This window comes from Ambystoma mexicanum, chromosome 11 (genome assembly GCF_040938575.1).
Source record: "Ambystoma mexicanum isolate Mex_15411 chromosome 11, UKY_AmexF1_1, whole genome shotgun sequence".
In the NCBI taxonomy this organism is placed as follows: domain Eukaryota; kingdom Metazoa; phylum Chordata; class Amphibia; order Caudata; family Ambystomatidae; genus Ambystoma; species Ambystoma mexicanum.
This window is the reverse complement of record NC_090934.1, coordinates 1,451,395,365-1,451,416,192: the sequence shown is the minus strand read 5'-3', so window position 1 is coordinate 1,451,416,192 and position 20,828 is coordinate 1,451,395,365. Positions and strand designations below refer to the sequence as shown.

The 20,828-nt window shown below is 47.8% G+C and overlaps 1 protein-coding gene across 4 annotated transcripts in view; it reads left to right on the top strand.

Annotated features, from left to right (window-relative positions):
* The window catches only part of UBAP1L (ubiquitin associated protein 1 like), a 213,647-nt gene extending 202,507 nt beyond the window's left edge, over positions 1–11,140 (top strand). For all 4 annotated transcript variants that reach the window (XM_069625095.1, XM_069625093.1, XM_069625096.1 and 1 more), the window contains one exon: positions 2,162–11,140. In XM_069625095.1, coding sequence (XP_069481196.1) covers positions 2,162–2,296 — 135 coding nt within the window. In that variant the 3' untranslated portion in view covers positions 2,297–11,140. The remainder of the gene's footprint in view (positions 1–2,161) is intronic.
* Positions 11,141–20,828: the final 9,688 nt, after the last annotated feature.

Here is a 20,828-nt window from a genome sequence, read left to right as displayed (position 1 = left end):
GATTAGAGGCAAAGGGCTGCACCAACTTCCTTGATAGAACCGCTTTAGGTGTCAACGGCCCTTTTAAACTCGCCTCTGCTCTGACCCAATCATCCAGCTCTGAATTCAGAAGTGGCGTCGTGTGCCTGGCAGTAAAAGCCCAGTGAGAAGCCTGGAAATTTGGAAGTCCCAATCAACTCCTGTCGACTGGTAACTGCAGCTTCCAGAGCTTCACGCGAGGAGGCTCGTCATCTCATAAGCAACTCCGCCGCGGAACATCGAACTCCGACCACGCCTTCTTCCCCACAGGCAAAGGTAACATACTAAGCACATACGTTCTTTTCCGGGCAGAGGTAATTTTCAACGTGTTAACTTTCCCCCAAACGGAAAGTCTCAATAACTTCCATCTCTCCAAATCAGATCTCAGACCCGACAGCAACCCCCTCATATTCTCCGACATAATATTGTCCAACCTACTGGTCAACCGGGCACCCAAATATTTAATCGATTCTATATTTGAACACTTTTGTTGCAGCCTATTTTTAGGCTGCTCCTTAATTGTATCTTATTAAACACACCCTAAAAATAGATTTTGCTCCCTTTCATGGCAGGTACAATTATGTGACTACTTCTGCTAGGCCGCTCCTTTGGTTTCATAAGTCAAATGCCCTTTAAATGTTCTTACTCTTGGGCTACGCCATAAACTTCTTAGGCCTCACTCCAAAATGGTTTCTTGACCTGTTGTAGCCTCCCTCTATTTCTTAACACACTTAAAAAGCACATCACCCTCCACAGAGCTCTTGCACTGGTCAAACCTCCAACTTGCCCCCCCCACCTTTCGTGAGCTCAGCTGCCTGACCTAGTGTTGTGAAACAGCTTCCATAATAACACGCTGGCTCTGTGGTACAGTCCATCAGTTTATTTCTTCAAGTTACATCAGGTTACAATCAGATGACATCAAGAGATACACTTGTGGAGAACCCAGTGGCTCCCACCGACCAGGCTGCATCTTGACCAACTGCCTGGGTTAGAACCCCACTCACACGGCACTCTGCTTAGGCACACAGGGTTCCACTCTAACATTCCACACTGACATCACCAGGCTGCATGCAGCCATGCATGCAGGGACAGACCTCGGGTATGACACACCTCCCCCCCCCCCGTTACAAATGAACAATGTCACACTGACAGTGCCACATTGTAACTTGAAGAAATAAACGGATGAACTGTACTCCAGAGCCGGTGTGTTATGGAAGCTGCTTCACAACACCCTGCTACCATTTGTGATTCGCACTGCTGCATCCAGACTAAAAATCAAGTTGGCCTATTGTTCTGACGTGTATGTCATGATATTCAGCTTTTATACTCTGCCAAAGATCACAGTAGTGGCCGTACGGTGGCAAGTCCTTCTCCGAAAAGGGGCGAGTGTGGAAGATACAGCATCCTAGAACAGGACTACAGCAAGAGCTCCATGCAAAGATGCAACAGTGAAGACAGGATTTAGGGTTAGAGAGAGAATAAAGAAAGATCTCGCTGGGAGGATAGCTTAGGGGGAAAGTTTTTGCCTTGGAAGCAAGACAATGCTAAGAAGCACAGGTTCGAAACCCGGCCCCGCACGTAAAGACTGGATTCTGGCATGAAGTGCGATATAAGAACCCAATTTAATTGAATATAGGAAACCAGGGACAATAGCGACCGAAAGGAACAAAGTGGGGAGGGTATAAAAAATATGTGGTATCAGGTAATATTATCCCCACCAATATCATCGCCATATATATGCTCGTGGGGGTAAGGCCATGGGCGATATTATTAGTGGGGATAATTCATGGGGTTATTGAGACCGGGGATTGCGGGGGTGTCATCCGCTCCATTAAAAAAAATGATGGGCGGTGCAGCGGTGTTCCCTGCAGGTTCCATGGCTTAATATCGATGCAAAAATATGGCAATATTCTTGTATGGCGATTTATTTGCGGGGATATTAACACATGGAACCGAATATTTGCATAAAAATGCATTTAAAGCATATAAAATCTGTTTTCTGTTTTACCAAGCCTGCATCTTTGTTGTTTATTGCTCTACTATGGTTGCACTCCTTTTAAGGGTGCCCTACTGCTATGCCTGCTCTCAACTGTACCCCGCTTTCATACCCTGACTCCTCTCCTGGTCTTTCTGTTTTCAACAGGCCTCCGAGTTCTTGCACCTCTTGCTCCAGTTTAACGATATGGGCTTCCGGCAAGACGAGATCAAGGAAGTCCTGCTGCTGTGCGAGAACCATGGCGATGAAGCATTGGAGGAGCTCATGATGCGTTCACAGTGAACCAAGGCAACGACAACGCTGGGGTGGAGTGCCATCTTTAACATCAGACCTATTTGCCGCGGAGGTTGCTTCATGTGGGAAAACTAGACATGTGGTGCCTTCTTCTGCAAGAGACACTGTAGGTGGCCTTGCGTATTGCTCCAACCTCGCGCTGAGATTGGCAGTGTGGCATCGCCCTATCCCGGGCTGGTATTGTTTATTTATATAGCGCCTATACACAGGCAAGTGTTTCAAAGCGCTCAAGGAGGGTGGAAACAAAGGGAAAAAACAAACAGTCATTCTGAGACGATAATGTTCTGCACAGGCAGAGTAAGTGAGTAAAAAATACATTTAACAGTTTGAGACACAGCAAATAGGCCTGGCGGCGATTCTGCAGTTTTACCAGTGCAATTAAGGGGTGAAGACAAGAGAGAACAGACATACGATCTTCAGGCACGATCGTACGGATCGAACAAGTGCATGTTTGGCAACTTCGTAAGGCATGACGAGAGCCCAAGAAGCGGAGCTCTACTCCTGACTGGACGTCTTCTACAGGAAAAGTAGGAGCAAGGGGAGAAAAGACAATATGGCGTTAAGGGTTCACATGCCTCCCTTCTGGCCGCATTCTTGCTAACGCCCAGACGTATTTTCATTCTCCTCCTCCAGTTTGTGTGGCTGCGATTCCGGGGAAGCAAATGTATGGATTTTAAGAGTAACACAATGACCAGTAAATGTACTGTGGGACTGTTGGCCGTGGCAAGGTCAAGCAACTTACTGGTCAGGGTTGCAGGGTAAAGGTGTAGGGGAGGGAGGCGGGTTTGGGTGGTGCCTCCCAGAGTTAACTCCCCAGTATAAATAACAAGACCCATGTTTTCGAGGAGGTAGCTGGTTTCTGGCCACACTGCTTTTTGTTGTGTAGCACTCTGTTGGATGTATATACTGCCTTTCTCGCAGGTGTTGCAAGCTGCATTCTGCCCGTGGATGGTAGACGAGTCGCCGCGTAGACTGCGACACACACATTTTTCTGGCTAGGTCTGTTTGGGGAGCGGTGGCTGTACCCTGGGACAAGGAACCCCACACAATGTGGGCCTAAAGCTAAAATGGCACCATTCCTCTACTAGTACCAGTCAGTCCTTGCAGAGCGGGCCGTGTGCTGATGGTCCAGCAACCTTCCTATATGTTTGCCCACTGCTCTGAAGTCTCCAACATTGCCTGGTAACCTTCAGAAACTTGCGAGGACTAATGCAGATTCCAGTTGCTAAGTACAGGGAGTTTTGATTCTATTAAAGACATAGAGGTGATGTTATTCTTTACCTTTCTTTAAGAACTTGACAGCAAAGAAATCTCCCAGAACAAAACCCTGAGGGAGATATGGAGCCTTTTCCTCTCAGGACCTGGCTATAACATGGTACCTTGCGCAACACTGCTCCTCTTACCTGGCAGCGCAGACAGCAGTCGAGTACAGCGTCCTTTGCTGTGTCTGACTGCCTTACATTTGTTATTGGTGTTTCAATAGTGTTTGTGCATTTTACTCTGGCGGGGTGACTACTTTTGGGCTCCTAGTTGGGGTGACTACCCTGGGTAATGCCCCTCACCTTCTTGCCAATAACGCCAAAATGCATACCACCCATTCTGGGCAGCGTCAGCGATTCCTCAGGGCTGGTTGTGGGGGGGATGGGGATGTCCTTAAGGACTGCAGGTCATGTGTCAGAGGTCTGATTAGAGTACCTATGGAGGAGCTGGCACTAGGGCCTTTCCTTTAAGGCCGCCCTTCGATCGCTCTGTAGCCACACTGACCACAAGGCATGCAGGCACACCTGCATTAATCATTCTTTGATTAGCCACCTGTGCGGCTTCAACTAGACTTATTCATTAAATCTAAGCTTCCCTGTGCCATGCACAGCCACACACCTTTGGAACTGCAAAGCAACTCAAGACGAATAGGCCACAGGCCCCAGGCCGTTCGTTGTACGGTCCGATGGAGGTCATGAGGTGTTAGGTGCAGGGTGGGGGCAGAGGAGGGGCCCACACAGTGGGAGGGCAGCCAGGAGGTGCCCCCCACTCAAGTCGTCATGGCAACATGGCCGAAACTCAGAAAGGTGAGAAGGGGACCAGCGGGGGGCCAGGGGAGGGCCAGCCCCCCACGAGACTAACAAAAGGTTGAATAAGGATATAAGTGGCCTCTTGCCAAAGGAGAGGCACATTCGGAAGAGAAACACAGCCACCTTGGGTACAGCTTTTCAGGAGGTAGAAGGACCAGGTGGAATTTTCGACCGGAACTGCAGAAAACAAACGTGTGTTATTTTATTACAGGGGCTGTGAGAGAAGAAGAGAGCTGAAGCAGGGCGAGGCCGTGAGAGAGGACCGGGTTGGAATTGGCAAGCACACCCACCTCGGGTAAAGCTTGCAGGAGACAGTGGTTTTCGGTGACTGCCGAGCGGACCGTTGAATTCACAGAGGCAGCTGAGAAACACGGCAGACTCATGCACCGTTGGAACGAAGCAAAGCCGATTGAAGAGGTGACCCGGAGCGGAGCAACTGAAAGGAAAACAGAACGGGCTTACGAGCGGCGTTGTCAGGGAACAGCAGCAAAAGTCAGACGCAGGTAGAGGATTAACAAAGTGGCGAGGCCCGCGGAGGGGAAATTAATAGTTGCAGCGAGCGGCCACATTCCGATGCTACGAAGATTTTAGTCAATTACCTCAGGCGGCCGCGGCGGGCAGCGGCAAGATTAAAGTTGTTGCCGAACACTGGAGTAAATAGAATAAAACGTGATTGAGTATGGCGGCAGCACATTAGTCAATTACCTCAGACGGCATTGTCGGGCAGCGGCAATATTCAAGTTGTGGCAGAACGCCCGGGCAGAGCGAAAATAGTGCAGTAGAAAGAGAGAAGAAATATTGGGAAAGTAGCACTCGTAATTGTTTTTAAAAGCAGCCAGACAATTTGTTAAGGGAAATCCACTGGCAGAGTGGATTACGCCGAAAGAATTTCACAAGGAAGAGATATTGAGAAAGTAGCATTCGTTGGCTGAAGAACGGGAAAGGGTGGCCCAGCAAGGACAGGAAGACAGAGGAGAGCCCTAAGAGAGCAAGAGAGTTCAAAGAATGGGCCAGAAAGGCAGAGATGGAGTTTGGGGCCCAGTGGGTGGCTGAAACACTCCGTGGGGCAGATCAAGCAAAGGAGATGTCACCATTATTGATGGATGAAACCAGCGACAGCGAATCAGAAGCAGCGAGAGAAGAGGCCCTCCCTCAAGGGCAGACGAGGTGAAGAGAAGCGCCAAGCACAACAGAGAGAGGAGCAACAGGGGTCCCGAGGAAAAAGAGCAAGAAAGAGAAAAATACAGGTACTGTGAAAAGTAAAAACAAAATTGAAAAACGCATTGTTAATATGTTACGCACCTGCATGTCTGGTACGGGAAATTCGCCCAAGATCAACTGCAGGGGCAGAGGGGAGAAGGGGTGGAATGGGAAGAACAAAAAGCACGGGGAGAAATATGAAGGCTGCACCACGAGCACAGACAGCAGCGAGGATGAGGAAACGGAACATTTAAAAGCATGGGTAAAGTGGATAGGTGTGGTGAGCAAGGAAAATGAGAAGAGATCAGGTCTGGGGGGACCGGCGGAGGGGCCAGTACCCACACCACAAGGGCACCCAGTGGGGCCAGTAGCCACGCCACAATGGGTTGCAGTGGGTACAACCAAGGGGCAGGTGGAGGTGGTAGCCACGCCCCGGCAGGGAGTGGCACCCGGAGTAGAGCCCACAACCGCAGCAGGCAAAGAGGGGGTGCCAGCAATGACAAAGTGTGGCAGGCCAACAATGTATCCCAGGAGGACAGGAAAGAGGCTGAGAAGGGAATACGCAGGAGAGGAGGGGATGGTGCTGGTGGCTTATGAGCAAAGGGTGTTCAAAGTGCACAAGGCTTTTGGGGGTGATGCGTGGAGGGAGTGTGACCACAAATTTAGAAAGCAGATGGATTACCCAGACATAGAATGGGACGAGGAGGACTATAACACATACATATTCAATGTGCTGAAGGAGAAGTGGGAGCAGAATACAGGGGGGGGGCAGCAGAGGAAACCCTATTGGCAGAATAATTATAGGGGCGGAAATGGGTACAACACCAGGAGGTACGACAACGGGTATCGGCGGACAGGAGAACACCAGTTTTGGAACAGGCAATTTGGGTCACAGCGAGGCTGGCAGAGCAGCATGCCACCCAAAGCACAAGGTGGTGGCGCGGGTGGGGGGGCACACTTAGCCACCACAGCCCCCCCCGACCCAATGCTGGAAATTTGAAAGTGGGTCCTGCAGCTGGGGCATGGACTGCAAATTCAGTCACAGGTGCACCAAATGTATTGGGGAGCACAGCAGCGCAAAGTGCACGAGAGCAGCAACAGCCAGCAATAGACATAGCGAGGGAAAGTGATCTTAGGGGCTGAGGCTCGAATGGGGAAATCACCGGTGAGGCTGGACAAGATGGAAAGGTGGCTTCAGGTTTTCCCAGACAAGGAAACGGCAGCATTGATAAGAGAGGGCTTTGAGGTAGGGTTCAAAATCCCTTTTATGGGACAAGGGTCACGGGACATACCACAGAATTTGAAGTCAGACAAGGAGAACCCGGGGGTTAGTTGAGGAAAAAAGAAGGAAAGAGATAGAATTAGGAAGGATGGGGGGGGTCCATTCAAGGAATTGCCTTTCCAGGATTTCATCTGCTCACCACTGGGTCTAGTACCAAAGAAAGAAAAAGGGGAATTTAGACTCATCCACCACCTCTCATACCCCATGGGCGTATAGTAAACGACAGGATCCCCCGCTGAAGGCGACGGTGTCACACACAGACTTCCAAGAAGCAGTAGAGTTGGTCAGAAGGGCAGGCGAGGGAGCATGGATGGCGAAGGCAGACATAAAGTCAGCATTTTGCCTCCTACCAGTACACAGGGAATCACAGCAGTGGTTATGCATGCATTGGGGCGGGGGGACTATTATTTTGACAAATGCCTTCCCATGGGCCGTGCGATTTCCTGTGCATACTTTGAAAAAGTGAGCTCCTTCTTGCAATGGGCACTGACCAAAGAGATGGCAGAGGCAAGGGTGGTCCATTGCCTAGACGGTTTCCTGTTTGTAGGGCCACAGGGGTCAGGTTTATGTAAGGCAACACTGGAAAAATGTGTGGAGTTAACTGAGGAATGGGGGATCCCATTGGCAGGGGAAAAACAATGGGTCCTACACACACCATACAGTTTCTTGGCATAGAGATTGAAACAAGGATGGGGGTGTGTTGCACCCCAGAGGAGAAGGTGGTGGACCTCCTAAAAACCATCAGAGAGTTGGAAAAAAGTACCGAAGCGACGTTAAGGGAACCACAGTCTTTGCCAGGAAAGGTAAACTTCGCGGGGAGGGTAATACCCCAAGGGATGGTTTTCCAGAGAAGCGTCGAATTGAGAACAAAAGGGGCTATCACAGAGACAGGTTAGGGGAAGGAGTTCAAAAGGTCATGGCAATATGGGTGGAATTCCTGAGAAACTTCCAACGGCTCGGTTTTCTGGCGATTGCCTGTCAACCAGGAGGGAAGGAGAGTACTGTTCACCGACGCTCTAGGGGCGTGCGTTTTCGGGGCAATATTGGGCATTGAATGTTGCGCAGAAGAATGGCCACAAGCATGGCAGGAGATTGAATGGACCAGAAATATCCCATTACTGGAACTTTTTCCAATACGGGTGGCATTATGTGCGTGGAGTGGTGAACTGAATAACAAAGAGGTGGCAGTGTGGTCAGACAACATGGCAGTGGTGCAGGTTCTGAATAAAGGAGGAGCATCCTGCCCGCTGTTACTGGAGCTATTGAGAGCCATTACACTGGAATCATTGAAAAACAATGTCTGTCTAAGAGCCAGGCACATCGCCGGTGAGGTAAATGAGGTTGCTGACGCCCGGTCTCGTTCTCAGTGGGAAACATTCAGGAAGCTGAGGCCAGATAAAAAGGAGCGAAAGACGTTCACACCAGGGAAGGCATGGCCACCACTGCTGGCATTGGAGAGGAAAGGAAGATTAGCCAAGGGGCCGACAGGGCTGGCAGCAAAGGAAGCAATGAGCCTGGATGGGTCATAAGGGACCTCGCCCGGAACGCTTTGGCCCAGAAAACGGGTAAGCCATATGAAAAACACTTGCAAAATGTATTAAGGGAAACGAGAAAACAAAAAGTGTTAAACATTACAACAAGCGATATGTGCGAATTTTTGGAGGTGGCATTTTACATAAGGGAAGAGGAAGAGCTGGGAGGCTGCACATCTTGCAGTGGTTGCATACGCCACAAAAATAGCCAAGGGGGCAGACCCAACAGACAGCCCATTAATAAGATATGCAATGAATGGTTGGGCAAAATTGGAGGGAAAGAAACCTGATGGCAGGAGGCCTTTGAGTTTTGGGAAGCTGGTCGGCCTACTGACGACGCTAGAGGCCACGTGCTCCAGCTGTTTATGAAACAGCACTGTTCAGGGAAGCCTTTGTGTTAGCTTACTATGGGGCCCTTAGAATCGGGGAGCTGGTGGCTCTGAAAACAACAGCAGGGGATGAGCTGGCGATGGGCGACATCAGTACAGGGACAAAAGGCATAACCATACTAATAAGAAAATCCAAAACCGACCAAAGGGGAAAAAGGAGAACAATAGAACTGAACTGCATCAAGGAGAAGGACCATTGTCCCAGGTGCATCAAACAGGCATTTCTGGATAAACGGCCAGCACTGAGGGGACAACCCCTAATACACGAGGACGGCACCACCCTCAGCAGATACAAATTCCAGGCAGTGCTGAAGAAATCCATACGTAAGGCAGGGTGGGAATCGTCAGAGTTTGGGACGCACTCGTTTAGAATAGGGGAAGCCACGTCAGCTTGGGCTGGGGCAATGGGAGCGGAAGGAATCAAGAGAATTGGGGGTTGTAGATCAAATTGTTTTAACAAATATGTAAGAGAGGAACTAATATAACTGCCCTGCTCCTCCCTCCCCTATCCTTAGATGCAGGCCCGTACAGATCATCATGGATTGTGGGCCACTCATTCGTGACCCGGGCAGGCCGGTGGATTGAGGAAGTAAAACAGGGGCTTCATTTCCCCCGAACCATCACGTCATGGTGGGGGTGTTGCCAGGGATGCACTGGTAAGACACCCACGACAGACTCTCGGATTTAATTGGTTTTAGAGACCCACCAGAGTACCTGGTGAGATACCTGGGGGGTAACGATCTGGCCCGCATGGGGTGGGGGAGGCTACAGAGGGACTTTTGCGAGTCCCTGCACAACATAGCACATTGCTGGAGGGGAACAGAGATTTTTATGTCCGAGATAATGCCATGAAGGATTTGGTATGGGGCAAATTGCAGAAAGGCAGTGGAAGCATCCAGGAGAAAGCTGAACAAAACGCTGGAGAAATACTGCAGGAGCACAGGGCTACATTTTATACGACATGGACTGTCCCAGAACAACCTTGCTTTGTTCCACCAGGACGGAGTTCACCTGTCGCGAAAGGGAATGGAGGTGTTCACGGACAGCATTTTTAGGGCGCTAGAGGGACAGGGATGCAGATAGTAGTACTTTTGGGGGAACCTGAGTGGCCGGGGCACCACCCACTCAGGTGTGGCGGCACGTGTCCAGGAGAGGATGACTTGCCAACGCAAGCAAGGCATCCCTCACCTTGGACACGGTGTGCCCAAAAGCACACCTGTTTTTTATAAGTTTGGAGTTGGTTATGTTTGTGAGTAAGAAATAAATGCCTACGGCCCATAATTTTGCTCCACCCCAAGTTGTATGTATAATTATTCCAAGCTAGGAGATGGGAACCAGAGCCTGGGGGGCCCACACTACTCAGCCTAACATCACATACATAACAGGTGTATTTCTAGCGCACACGTTCACACCCAGAGGGGCATCTTGGCGCTATTGGAGGGCTGAGGGGACCTGCTGGGATTAGAACCTGTGACCATGAGATAAAACACAGGCCTCTGTAGTGGGCGCATTGGTCTCCTGAGCCACACAGCTGGTATAAACAAACCCAGGGATAGATGCATTGTGAGATGAGAACGCTGTGTATGTTTGGGGATCGGCCTGGAAATCAAAGTGACACACTTTCCATAGGGAGCTAGCGGAACATCTGTTGGGAGTGTTTAGCTAATGATGACTTGTATGCACAAGGAGGTCGATACAGAACTGAATAGAGTTTGGTGGGGCCTGCAACAAGTCCGTTTCAAGCTAAACACACTCTGATTTCGTCCCTGCAAGGATCGCAGGGAGGGTTCTCGCTTTGCAGAATCTCAGCAGTTACGCTTCATCGTTTGCTCCGTTTAGTTTAGTTTTTTTTTTTAACCTTTCTGGGGCACTTTGTTCCTGAGATTACGAGACAGTTGAACGTTGCCAAAATTATGACTCACTTCTGTTTCCCCCAAAACGTTCTATTTTTGTTTTAATTAAGAAAACCACCAGAGATTTCTTCGGCCTTGAGACTTTTGGACTGGCAGGTTGCAGGGTGCGGGGGGGGGGGGGGGGAGAATGGACTGCTGGAGACGAAGAGGAAAGCATGAGGGCAGATTGCATGTGCTCGGAATCCTTTCATCTCCGTTCACGGGGGTGAGGGGGGGCGTGTAAAAGCTGCACTATAGCACCAAGTGGTACTTTTCACATATGTCCATTTCTTTGATTCATAGAATGCTTAAAGTGATATTTAGGAAAAAGTATGTGTGAAGATGTAGAGCAAAACTTTTTTTTAAGATTGATCAAATATTGCATGTGATTGTCTAGTAACATATTAATGTGTGGCCTCAGAATTATAATAAAACTAGCTGTACCCGGCGTTGCCATACGTCGACCTATCGCTGTCTCACACTCTCCTTATCTCTCTCTCTCTCTCGTACCCTCCCTATCTCTCTCTCGTACCCTCCCTATCTCTCTCTCTCGTACCCTCCCTATCTCTCTCTCTCGTACCCTCCCTATCTCTCTCTCTCTCGTACCCTCCCTATCTCTCTCTCGTACCCTCCCTATCTCTCTCTCTCGTACCCTCCCTATCTCTCTCTCTCGTACCCTCCCTATCTCTCTCTCTCTCGTACCCTCCCTATCTCTCTCTCGTACCCTCCCTATCTCTCTCTCGTACCCTCCCTATCTCTCTCTCTCGTACCCTCCCTATCTCTCTCTCGTACCCTCCCTATCTCTCTCTCTTGCTGTGTCTTTCTGTGTAGGCAAGAGTTGTGTCGTCAGGTTAGGGTGACCAGATTTTCTAAAAAAAAAACCCGGACGGGCTATGGAAATAGAAGTAGGACTAAAGAAAATACACATTCGACTTTAGTCCTACTTCTGTTTCGTTGGCCCGTTGCGGGGGTCATGGAGGGGGTGTGCTAACAGGCACACTCCTCGCATTGGAGGAGAGCGCTGGGGAAGGGGGAGGAAATGGGGGCCCATTCTCACAGGAAAAGTTGCGCCGGGACCCGATTTCAGGATTTCGAAATCGGGGCCCGGCAAAAAAAAAACGGCAAAAAAGGTCTGTAATCAAAACCCCGGACGGGGTTTATAAACTAAAAAAACTCCCGGGACCCCGGGACGTCAGGTGATTTCCCCGGACTGTCCCGGGAAAACCCGGACGTCTGGTCACCCTACGTCAGGTGCATGTTAGCTAGAACCCTCCCAGCCGTTGCTGACCGCAGCGCCGCCAGAGGATCTTGGAGGAAGATGTTTTTTTCTTGCAAAAGAAGGTCTTAAAAAAAAAAGTTTAATAGCACCAGCGTTGAAAACTGACTCTAACATTTCACAATGTTCTTCTTCCTTAATCCCCCTTTTGTAGTGCAAATGGCCACTTAAGGTATTGGCGGTTTCTTGCTGGCTCCAGATGGACTGCCCCCCGCCCACCCAGTATGGACAAAATCGCAGTGTGTGCCTATGGTAATCCCTGACAGCCTTGCCCTATGTCTGGGACGACAGACACAAAAGACCGCTTGCCTGCTCTTGCCCCGGGTATCGTTAGTTCGTTCTGGTGCAAAGCTTTCCTAGGAGCTTGTAAAGAGCAGGAGATACTGCAAACCTGCGACTACTGTGTTACTAGACGGTCTTTCCTGGCCCTAGCCCCTCTCTTGCACTGTCAGCATGCCTCGCTTCACCTTTCTGCATTCACAGCAGCACCCCTCTAGGCCAAAGGAATGGCACCTAGTTATTCAGACTTAACCTTTTATCTTGCCTGCCCCTCGTTTCACCTGAAGAACCACCAGCAGCATTTCAGCATATTCTTAAAAACTGAAGTTATAGAATGGCCGCAAACCTAGGTGGTGGGAGGCGGGAGGGGGGGGGTTTAATTTAATTTTGGCCTCTGACCCTGCATGGTGTGAGAGGAGTTTGACGTCTGTGGGAGACACTGGGAAAGTTTTATGGGATAAACAAGCAGGAATTCTGGCCCCTGCACCAATTACCCGACAAATACGGTCCAATGCACTGACTGGTAAAAGCCCCAGCCGGCCACTGAGCACGGTACCTGAGCGAGTTAGAGTGAGGTTTGAGACGGCGCTCAGCCTGCCAACTAAGGAAACTGAAAGGGTTGACTGGGGCCTTGGTCTCTCGAGCAGCTCCAAAACACAATACGAATATCAACTTTGCCATCTACACTTGGCAGTTGAACGCACCTCCCACAAGGAATCAAGCCTCGGTACACTACACCGCTACAAGCACCTTACACGCCACGCACCGCAAGCACACAAATGCCTCTATGTCCTCGATCCAGCACACCTAGATACGGATCCAAACACAGAGCCCAGGGTACTTCCGGTCTTCATGCATCAACACAGCAGCAAAGCTGTGCTGCATATTCCAATCTCTTCCCACTAACCTCACTTAACCACCTCTTTTTTCAAGACTGGCAGAATACCTGGAGAACATTCCAATGGCTGCAGAGTACGGTACAGATCCTAATAACAAAGTTTCTACTGATTTCTTCCAGAAGATATTGTAATCATAATAGTGTTACACATTTCTTACTGAATAAAACACATTATTTAAACCAAGATTAACCATATACATATTTTTGGGATAGAAGGTTATTCTTCCAATATTAACTGTCTGCTACACTTCTATGTACTATTTCGAAGTAGAACTATGCGAGAAGGAAAGGAGACAAATAGCAGCAATGAAGTTTCCTGCCTGCTTTGCATAAAAACAAAGAGAATTTGTGAAACCTAAGAATAACTACATATATTTATATTTCTCAAATATGTATGTGCTAAAGGGGTTGTATGGCAAATACATAATGTACACTGGCCTCAATGTTCAATTCATTTTTCAAAAACCTCAACCTAAGTTTAACATTTGTTTGTAACCATGAACCCTATGTACTGATTCTGACAGCCTCCGTATTTGGATGCGAGGATAAAATGGCTGCCACATCTGTCAACCTATTGGGGACTGAGGGCTCTCCTGCTTCTCATTTCTGCTGTCAGTTTTCTCTCCAAATGCATCATTTTAGAAGGTGAGGGGCTGAGACTGGAAACTAGGACTCAAGGTGTAAGGATGGCTGTGCCAATGGTCAGCTCTCAGTCCATAGATATCCTTAGATGATTATATATAAAGGATTATTTTAAAGAAATAACAGCCTGATGCACTGACTCTGGTATGTTAAATAGCTTTTGCGGATGTGGCTGATTCCCACTTGCGCGTGACCAGCGCGCAGACCCCTGACGAATGGCTTTAACCGCAACAGCTTTGTTTTGCAAATTTGAGTTCCACTAAGTTCCTGTGATGCCACCAGACAGAAAGCTGCATGTTGGAAACAAAGCTTTCCATGGCTTGCACCATAGACTGGCCATGGCTTGCATCATAGGCTGTAAGGGGAATGACAAACTGGCATATGAACACAATAGACAGTAGGTGAGTGACTGAAGCAGTAGGACTGGGATCATCTCGGGAGGATAGCTCATCTGCAATGTGCTCGTCTTGAAAACAAGACGACATGGAGCAACACAGGTTCGATCCCCGGGTCTGTGCTTAGAAACCGCTCTTTATTAAACGTGTTATAAATAACCTATCATATCTGGGTGAAGTCATTGCAGGTATTTATTTATTTTGACATTTGTATAGCGCACTTAACCCATAGGCATCTAGGCGCTGTTCTTGACAATGAAGAGTATAAAAGTTACAAGGTTGTGCAGAAGCTACAATAAGGTTACAAGGTTGCACAAAAGTTCTTTATAATACTGTGCATGAATTGCATGTTGCGCGAGTGCAGAAGAAGGAACCTATCGGTCGCTAAACATACGTTTTGGTATACATGTAGTTGTATTAACGTGTAGGTTTATGATAGAGAGTTGTTTTAGCAGTTCTTGTGAGAAGAGCCATGTTTTCAGGTGTTTACGGAAGGTCCAGAAGGAGACGTATGACCTTAAAGTGGCTGGTAAGGTGTTCCAGTGTTCAGCCGCTACCACTGGCAAGCTGCTGCCTCCAGATTTCCGAAGCTTGAATCGGGGGGTGGAGAGTGAGTGTGAATATGCTGAGTGTGTGTGTCTATTAGACTGTTTAGAGGAGAATTTGTCTGCAAGGTATTTCGGTACTGACTTATGTAGACATTTATGGGTCATAGTTCATGTTTTGAAGAGGATTTGCTCCTGGACAGGAAGCCAGTGGGAGTTCCGTCTAATCATGGTGATGTGAGTCTTTTTAGGTATGTTTAATGCTGCTCTCAAGGCGTTGTTATGGATGACATGCAGTTTTTTTTATATTCTAGTTCATGGTACCGCCATAGAGGGCATTACAATAGTCAAGTCTGGGCAAAATGAGGGCTCTAGCTAACGTGGTGCAGCTGTCAGGGGACGGGAAGGGCCTGCAGGCAGTGATTAGCTTCGCCGTGTAGGCCGCCGCGGAGGCTGTGGCATTGACTTGTCTAGTCAAAGTGAGGGCTGAGTCCAGGTTAAAACCAAGGGTTTTTACTTCCTTTGACTCCTTGATAATATTGCCATCTGTATTGAATGATTTGAAGGAGTCACAGAGTCTGTTAATACGGTGTTGTGATCCAATGAGAAGTTGTTCTGTTTTTTCGTGGCATTGACTTGTCTAGTCAAAGTGAGGGCTGAGTCGAGGTACAAACCAAGGGTTTATACTTCTTTTGACTCCTTGATAATATTGCCATCTGTATTGAATGATTTGAAGGAGTCACAGAGTCTGTTAATACGGTGTTGTGCTCCAATGAGAAGTTGTTCTGTTTTTTCGTCATTTAGGCAGAATCCATGTTGGACCATCGAGGCCTGGATGGTTTGGTAGATTATGTTGAGTGATTCTGAGTCAATTTCATAGGAGCCGGAAATGGGTATGAGGATATGAGTATCGTCTGCATAATTGGTATAGGTGATTTCCCCAGTCGTCAAGATGGTCGAGCAGAGGTTTCATGAATATATTCTAGAGTGTAGGTGAGACACAGGAACCTTGTGGTATGCTGCAAGTTGCTGGGGCTGGTGGCGCTGTCGAGCCAAGTGAGAAGGCTCTCATAGTTCTGTCTGTGAGGAAGGACTGTATCCAATGAATGAATTTCGGTGAAAAGTGGGCTACTGACGCTAGATGATTGCAAAGTATGTTATGTTATGCAATATTCTTGTAACAAGTGTTCAAATACAACACAGGGCTAAAGTAAGACCCCTTCTTTTAGCGACAACGTGAAACATGCATGAATCACATAACAAACCAACCTGACAATATCTCAATTGTTATAGTAACATGATACTATTCCTATTAGGTTCTTATACTGTTCCAGCTCACCAGCATACCAGTTTCAAAGCAGGTACACACTGTCCGACTTAGGGTGCATTAAGTCGCATTCAGGAACAGCAGGATCTTCTTAGTATGCATTGACCAGGAAATGGTGTAATACAAGAGGAGAGATGTGTAGAAGAGCGGGAAAGGGGCATAAGAAGGCGTGTAAACAGGTGACCAGTAGGTGGAGATTGCTGTATATTAAATGCATATGTAAAGTCTGTCTGCATGCGAGGCTTGGGATGTTCTTGGGCTATCCTCAGTATATTGTAGAGCTGGCTGGCCAGGTTCCCTCCAATGGATGGGATCTTTCTTCTTAAAAGGTCTACATAAATAGGCTGCCCAGGGCAGAGGGCAGATGTCCTAATTGTATGTGTTGCTTATGAGGTCAAATAAATGAGGCTGAGCTAAAGTCTCAGCAAAGACGGATGATGGGGAATAGAAGTGCCGAGAGGATAGGTGTCCTCCCCCTTCAGTCTTCATCAGACCAAGGGTTGGCACAGCCAACCTCAGATGGTGCCGGATCCAGCTTAAGGCCAACCTCCCCCGAACCAAAGCCAGAAGATGGCTGGCACCCGAGCTGGAGCCCCTAGAAAAAATCTGATCTATTCTGCTTCAAGCAGAGCCCATCAGTATCAGAATTCGTCCTCCAACCCCTGCCAGCCATATGATGAACCTGACTAAAGTATTGTAATTTAACACCCAATCAGCACGTTCAGACTGCATGTAATTATAAAGGCCCCTGTTCTGAATGAGCCAATGATTTCCCCTTGCTCGTCTCACTCCCCTATAAACACCACCCACCCACGCATCCCTTACCGGCTCCACACCAGACCCGCTCCTCTGCTTCATTCAAACAGGAAACTAAGAAAAGAGGCGGGGCTAATTTATTTAGCGTCCTCCCCTAGTTTCCATGGCGACCATCTTCATCCAGGCTTGTTTTCCTTTCATGGAAGGAAAAACCTTTTTCTACAGGAGACACTATTCTAATCCAGTTAATTTAAAAAAAAAAATGTATTTGTATATTGGTTTAAAAAATAAACCTTTATACGCAAATACATGCAGATTTTACAAAAAAGGACATAATTCCCTAAATTCATTCATACCATATTAATCAATACTTTCATAAGTAAAAAAACATTCTTAATATTTAATTTAACATATATATATATATATATATATATATATATAATTATTACACAAATATAAATGTCCTTAATTTATAAACACAAAAGTTGTTTCCAACCTGGATCCATCATAAGTGAGAAAGCAAGACTCTGAACATGTTGGTTTGACCCAGCAAGACTCTGAACATGTTGGTATGACCCAGCGAGATGCTGAAGATGTTTGTATGACCCAGTAAGACGTTGAACATGTTGGTATGACCCAGCGAGACTCTGAACATGTTGGTATGACCCAGCGAGATGCTGAACATGTTGGTATGATGCAGCGAGACTCTGAACATGTTGGTATGATGCAGCGAGACTCTGAACATGTTGGTATGACCCAGCGAGACTCTGAACATGTTGGTATGACCCAGTGAGACTCTGCACATGTTGGTATGACCCAATGAGACTCTGCACATGTTGGTATGACCCAGTGAGACTCTGCACATGTTGGTATGACCCAGCGAGAGGCTGAACATGTTGGTATGACCCAGCGAGAGGCTGAACATGTTGGTATGACCCTCCAGCTAAGGCAGTCCACCAACTGACCCAAAACTGCGGACACTCCAAACCATCACCTGCAATTTTGGTTTATAGTCTCTCCCCACCTGTGCACCTACGCAAACAAAAGTACTGGTGGTATCATCTTTCCATCTAATGCCCTTCTGATTCTCCCAATAACCTGTAACATGCACATCCAGTTACTATTGTGTGGCTGTTCGGTCAAATAGAGCAACAGTAAACTGAGCATTCTAGTCTCTAGGCACTTTACAATAGTGTAATAGAGATGAAAGTGGCCTGTTGGTGAGGAAGAGGAAAATGAAATGGAGCAGAGGAAACCAACACTGGATGAATTGATCAAGCGGCATGAGATGTATCAGTCGCTGGATTCTCCTGTTTGAACATTACATCTTCTAAACTAACCATAGATCCACAGGAGCCTCAAAACTATCTTTACTCTAGGAAGTACAAAGTCCAGTAGCTCCACAGTAGATCCTGTTTTCCGTCACTGGAGCCGCTGCTGTATCACCATAATAACAAAACCACTCTTTTTATCCTTGCAATGATAAAAGCGCGACCTACCAGCAGAAGGAAATGGCCTGAGATACCCGAACCACAATGTTCCCAAAAATTAGATTGCTTCCAAAGAAGGCCCCCAAGTGATTACAGAACCAAATTATAGGTGTGACATTGGGTCTGGTACTTAGGATTGAGTACCATTCGACATCAGACCCAGTGTGCCACTCAACCAATCAGAAGCTGGTCAACTCTCCCATTGTTTCCTATTTGAGACTAAAATTCGATTGATCCCTATACAGGCTTTCAAATTTGTAAATAGAAGATCGCAATTCAGCTTTTACTGTTGAAAAAAAATTGGTATCAACTCTTATAATACCCTCAACTCTCGGTGTGCCTTCAAACACTCCTCTGACATCTGCCACCTCATTGAAAACCTCAACCTCGATGTCCTTGCTCTCACTGAGACATGGTTCACTGCCAGCTCTGTCACAAGTTTAGACGCTCTCCTTCAGGGTTACAAGATCCTCTCCAAGCCAAGGCCTAACCGGTCTGGGGTCAGAGTGGCCCTGATCTTCCCTGAGTGGGTCCCTGCTACTATCATACCCACTCAGGCCTACTCTTTTGAATGCCTCGTCTGCAGGCTTGGTGTCTCTCCTGTCCTCTCTCTGACTATGGCTACCATCTACAGGTCCCATGGCTAGGTCTCCCTTTTCCTCTCAGAATGGGCTGACCTCACCTCTTCTCTCCTGGCCTCCACCTCCAAGCGTGTCCTCCTTGCAGACTTCAATATTCACCTCGACTCCACTGATGTGGTGCCTGGACTCCTCTGTGACTTTCTCTCCCTCTCCATGCTTCCCTTTGGTGCGATGCACTCAGCCGGACACACCTTGGATGCTCTCGTCTCTGCAGAAATCCCCATCTCCAACCCTCTCATTACTTCTCTTTCCTGGCCTGATCATGCTCTCCTGTCTTCTCACCTGGACCTCCTGGGTCCGTCAGCTAGGCCCTCACCTTCACTGCCAGTCTCCTTCTACGTCATTCAACCTATGAAGCGAGTGTCAGTTGCTTTTGCCACCACTTTCATTCCCCCTCCAACTCCTGCCACTCACTGTGACACAGCCCTTACTAATCTTAAACTCCATCACTCTGGACATACTTGCCCCTGTCATGAGGATCCACATGAAACCTGCCTCTAAGTGCAACTCCTGGTATGACTCCAGCCAGGCCTCTCTGAAACGCAAGTGCAGAGCAGCGGAATTGGAAGGTTTTGAGCACATCCTCTGACAAACTGGCCTGCCGCCTGCTCCAGGGGCAATTCAGACTATCTACCTGCTTTAAGAAGAAGGCCTATATCGAAGCCTGCATCTCTGGGGCCACTAACAACACAGCTGATCCTTTCAAAATCTGCAAAAAACTCACCAACCCTACTCCAGTCTCCATTTCTCATCTGCCTCAGGACATCTTGTCATCTCTCTCCTCTACACCACACCCTTCTCCATCACCCACTCTCAGGCCTCTTTTTGCCACAATCCTCCTTCCCTCCTACTCCCCTCTTTCTCTCCATATCACCTGATGAAGTTTCTAGACAAGTCTGCTCTATGAAAGTCTTTTCCAAACAGGTGCTCCCCTGCACCCCCAGAACTATTAAGGACAGCATTACCTCCCTTGCTCCAGCCTTGGCTGATTTCTGCAATCACTCCTTTGCCACTAGATCCTTTCCGTCACTCCTCAAGCATGCCTCTCCTCAAAACGCTTTCTGCCGATCCTTCCTGTCCGGCTAACTTCCGCCATATCTCCACTACCCCTTTCCTGGGCAAACTCTTGGAGAAACTGGCCATCTCCCAGCGTATCCATCACACTGAATCTATCGATTGTCTCCACGACCATCAGTCTGGCTTCAGAGTTGCCAGAGGCACAGGAACTGCTCTCCTGAACACCCGTGAATACTTGCTCTCAAATCGTGAATGTGATGTCATTATTGTGGTCATAGTCTGCGCAACAGAGGGCGCGAAGTTAAGGTGGCTTTAGCTGACTTTCCAGGGTTTTGTTGCATTAAGTTCTCACCTTAACGTCCCTGTAACTAAAGATGTTTCCTTGAATTTCAAAGGTTTTGTTACAATGCATTGCTCACCTTAACATCTCTGCAACTAAAGTATATATATCCTGGCCTTGCACTTAGAAACTGGTCTCTGGTATTAAGCGCATTATACAAGAACAATTATAATATTTAAACACATTATGGAAAGAATCCTATTTACTTACAGAGTGCTCTGTAGAGTGACTACCTCACCCTCCAGAAAAAACTGCTGGCCCTGTTTTGGGGTGAAAAACCCAAGTTTGGGCTTCTGCGCTGGCCTATCGATAAAAGGGGACAGCAAGAGACGCTCGTCCTTGTATTAACAATGAATTAAACATAGAGCATAGCACTCATTTTCTAAAAATTAAATTTTTGAAAAAATATATGGGGTGAGGTGAAGCCATCACACCGGAGATGACTTATCGGACTTTATTCAAATTTCACCTGGGTCTGCATCTAAAAAGTTAAGAGGACCTGTGTAACAAATACCGTCCTCAGTCCAAGCTGTGCCAGATGGTGATTAAA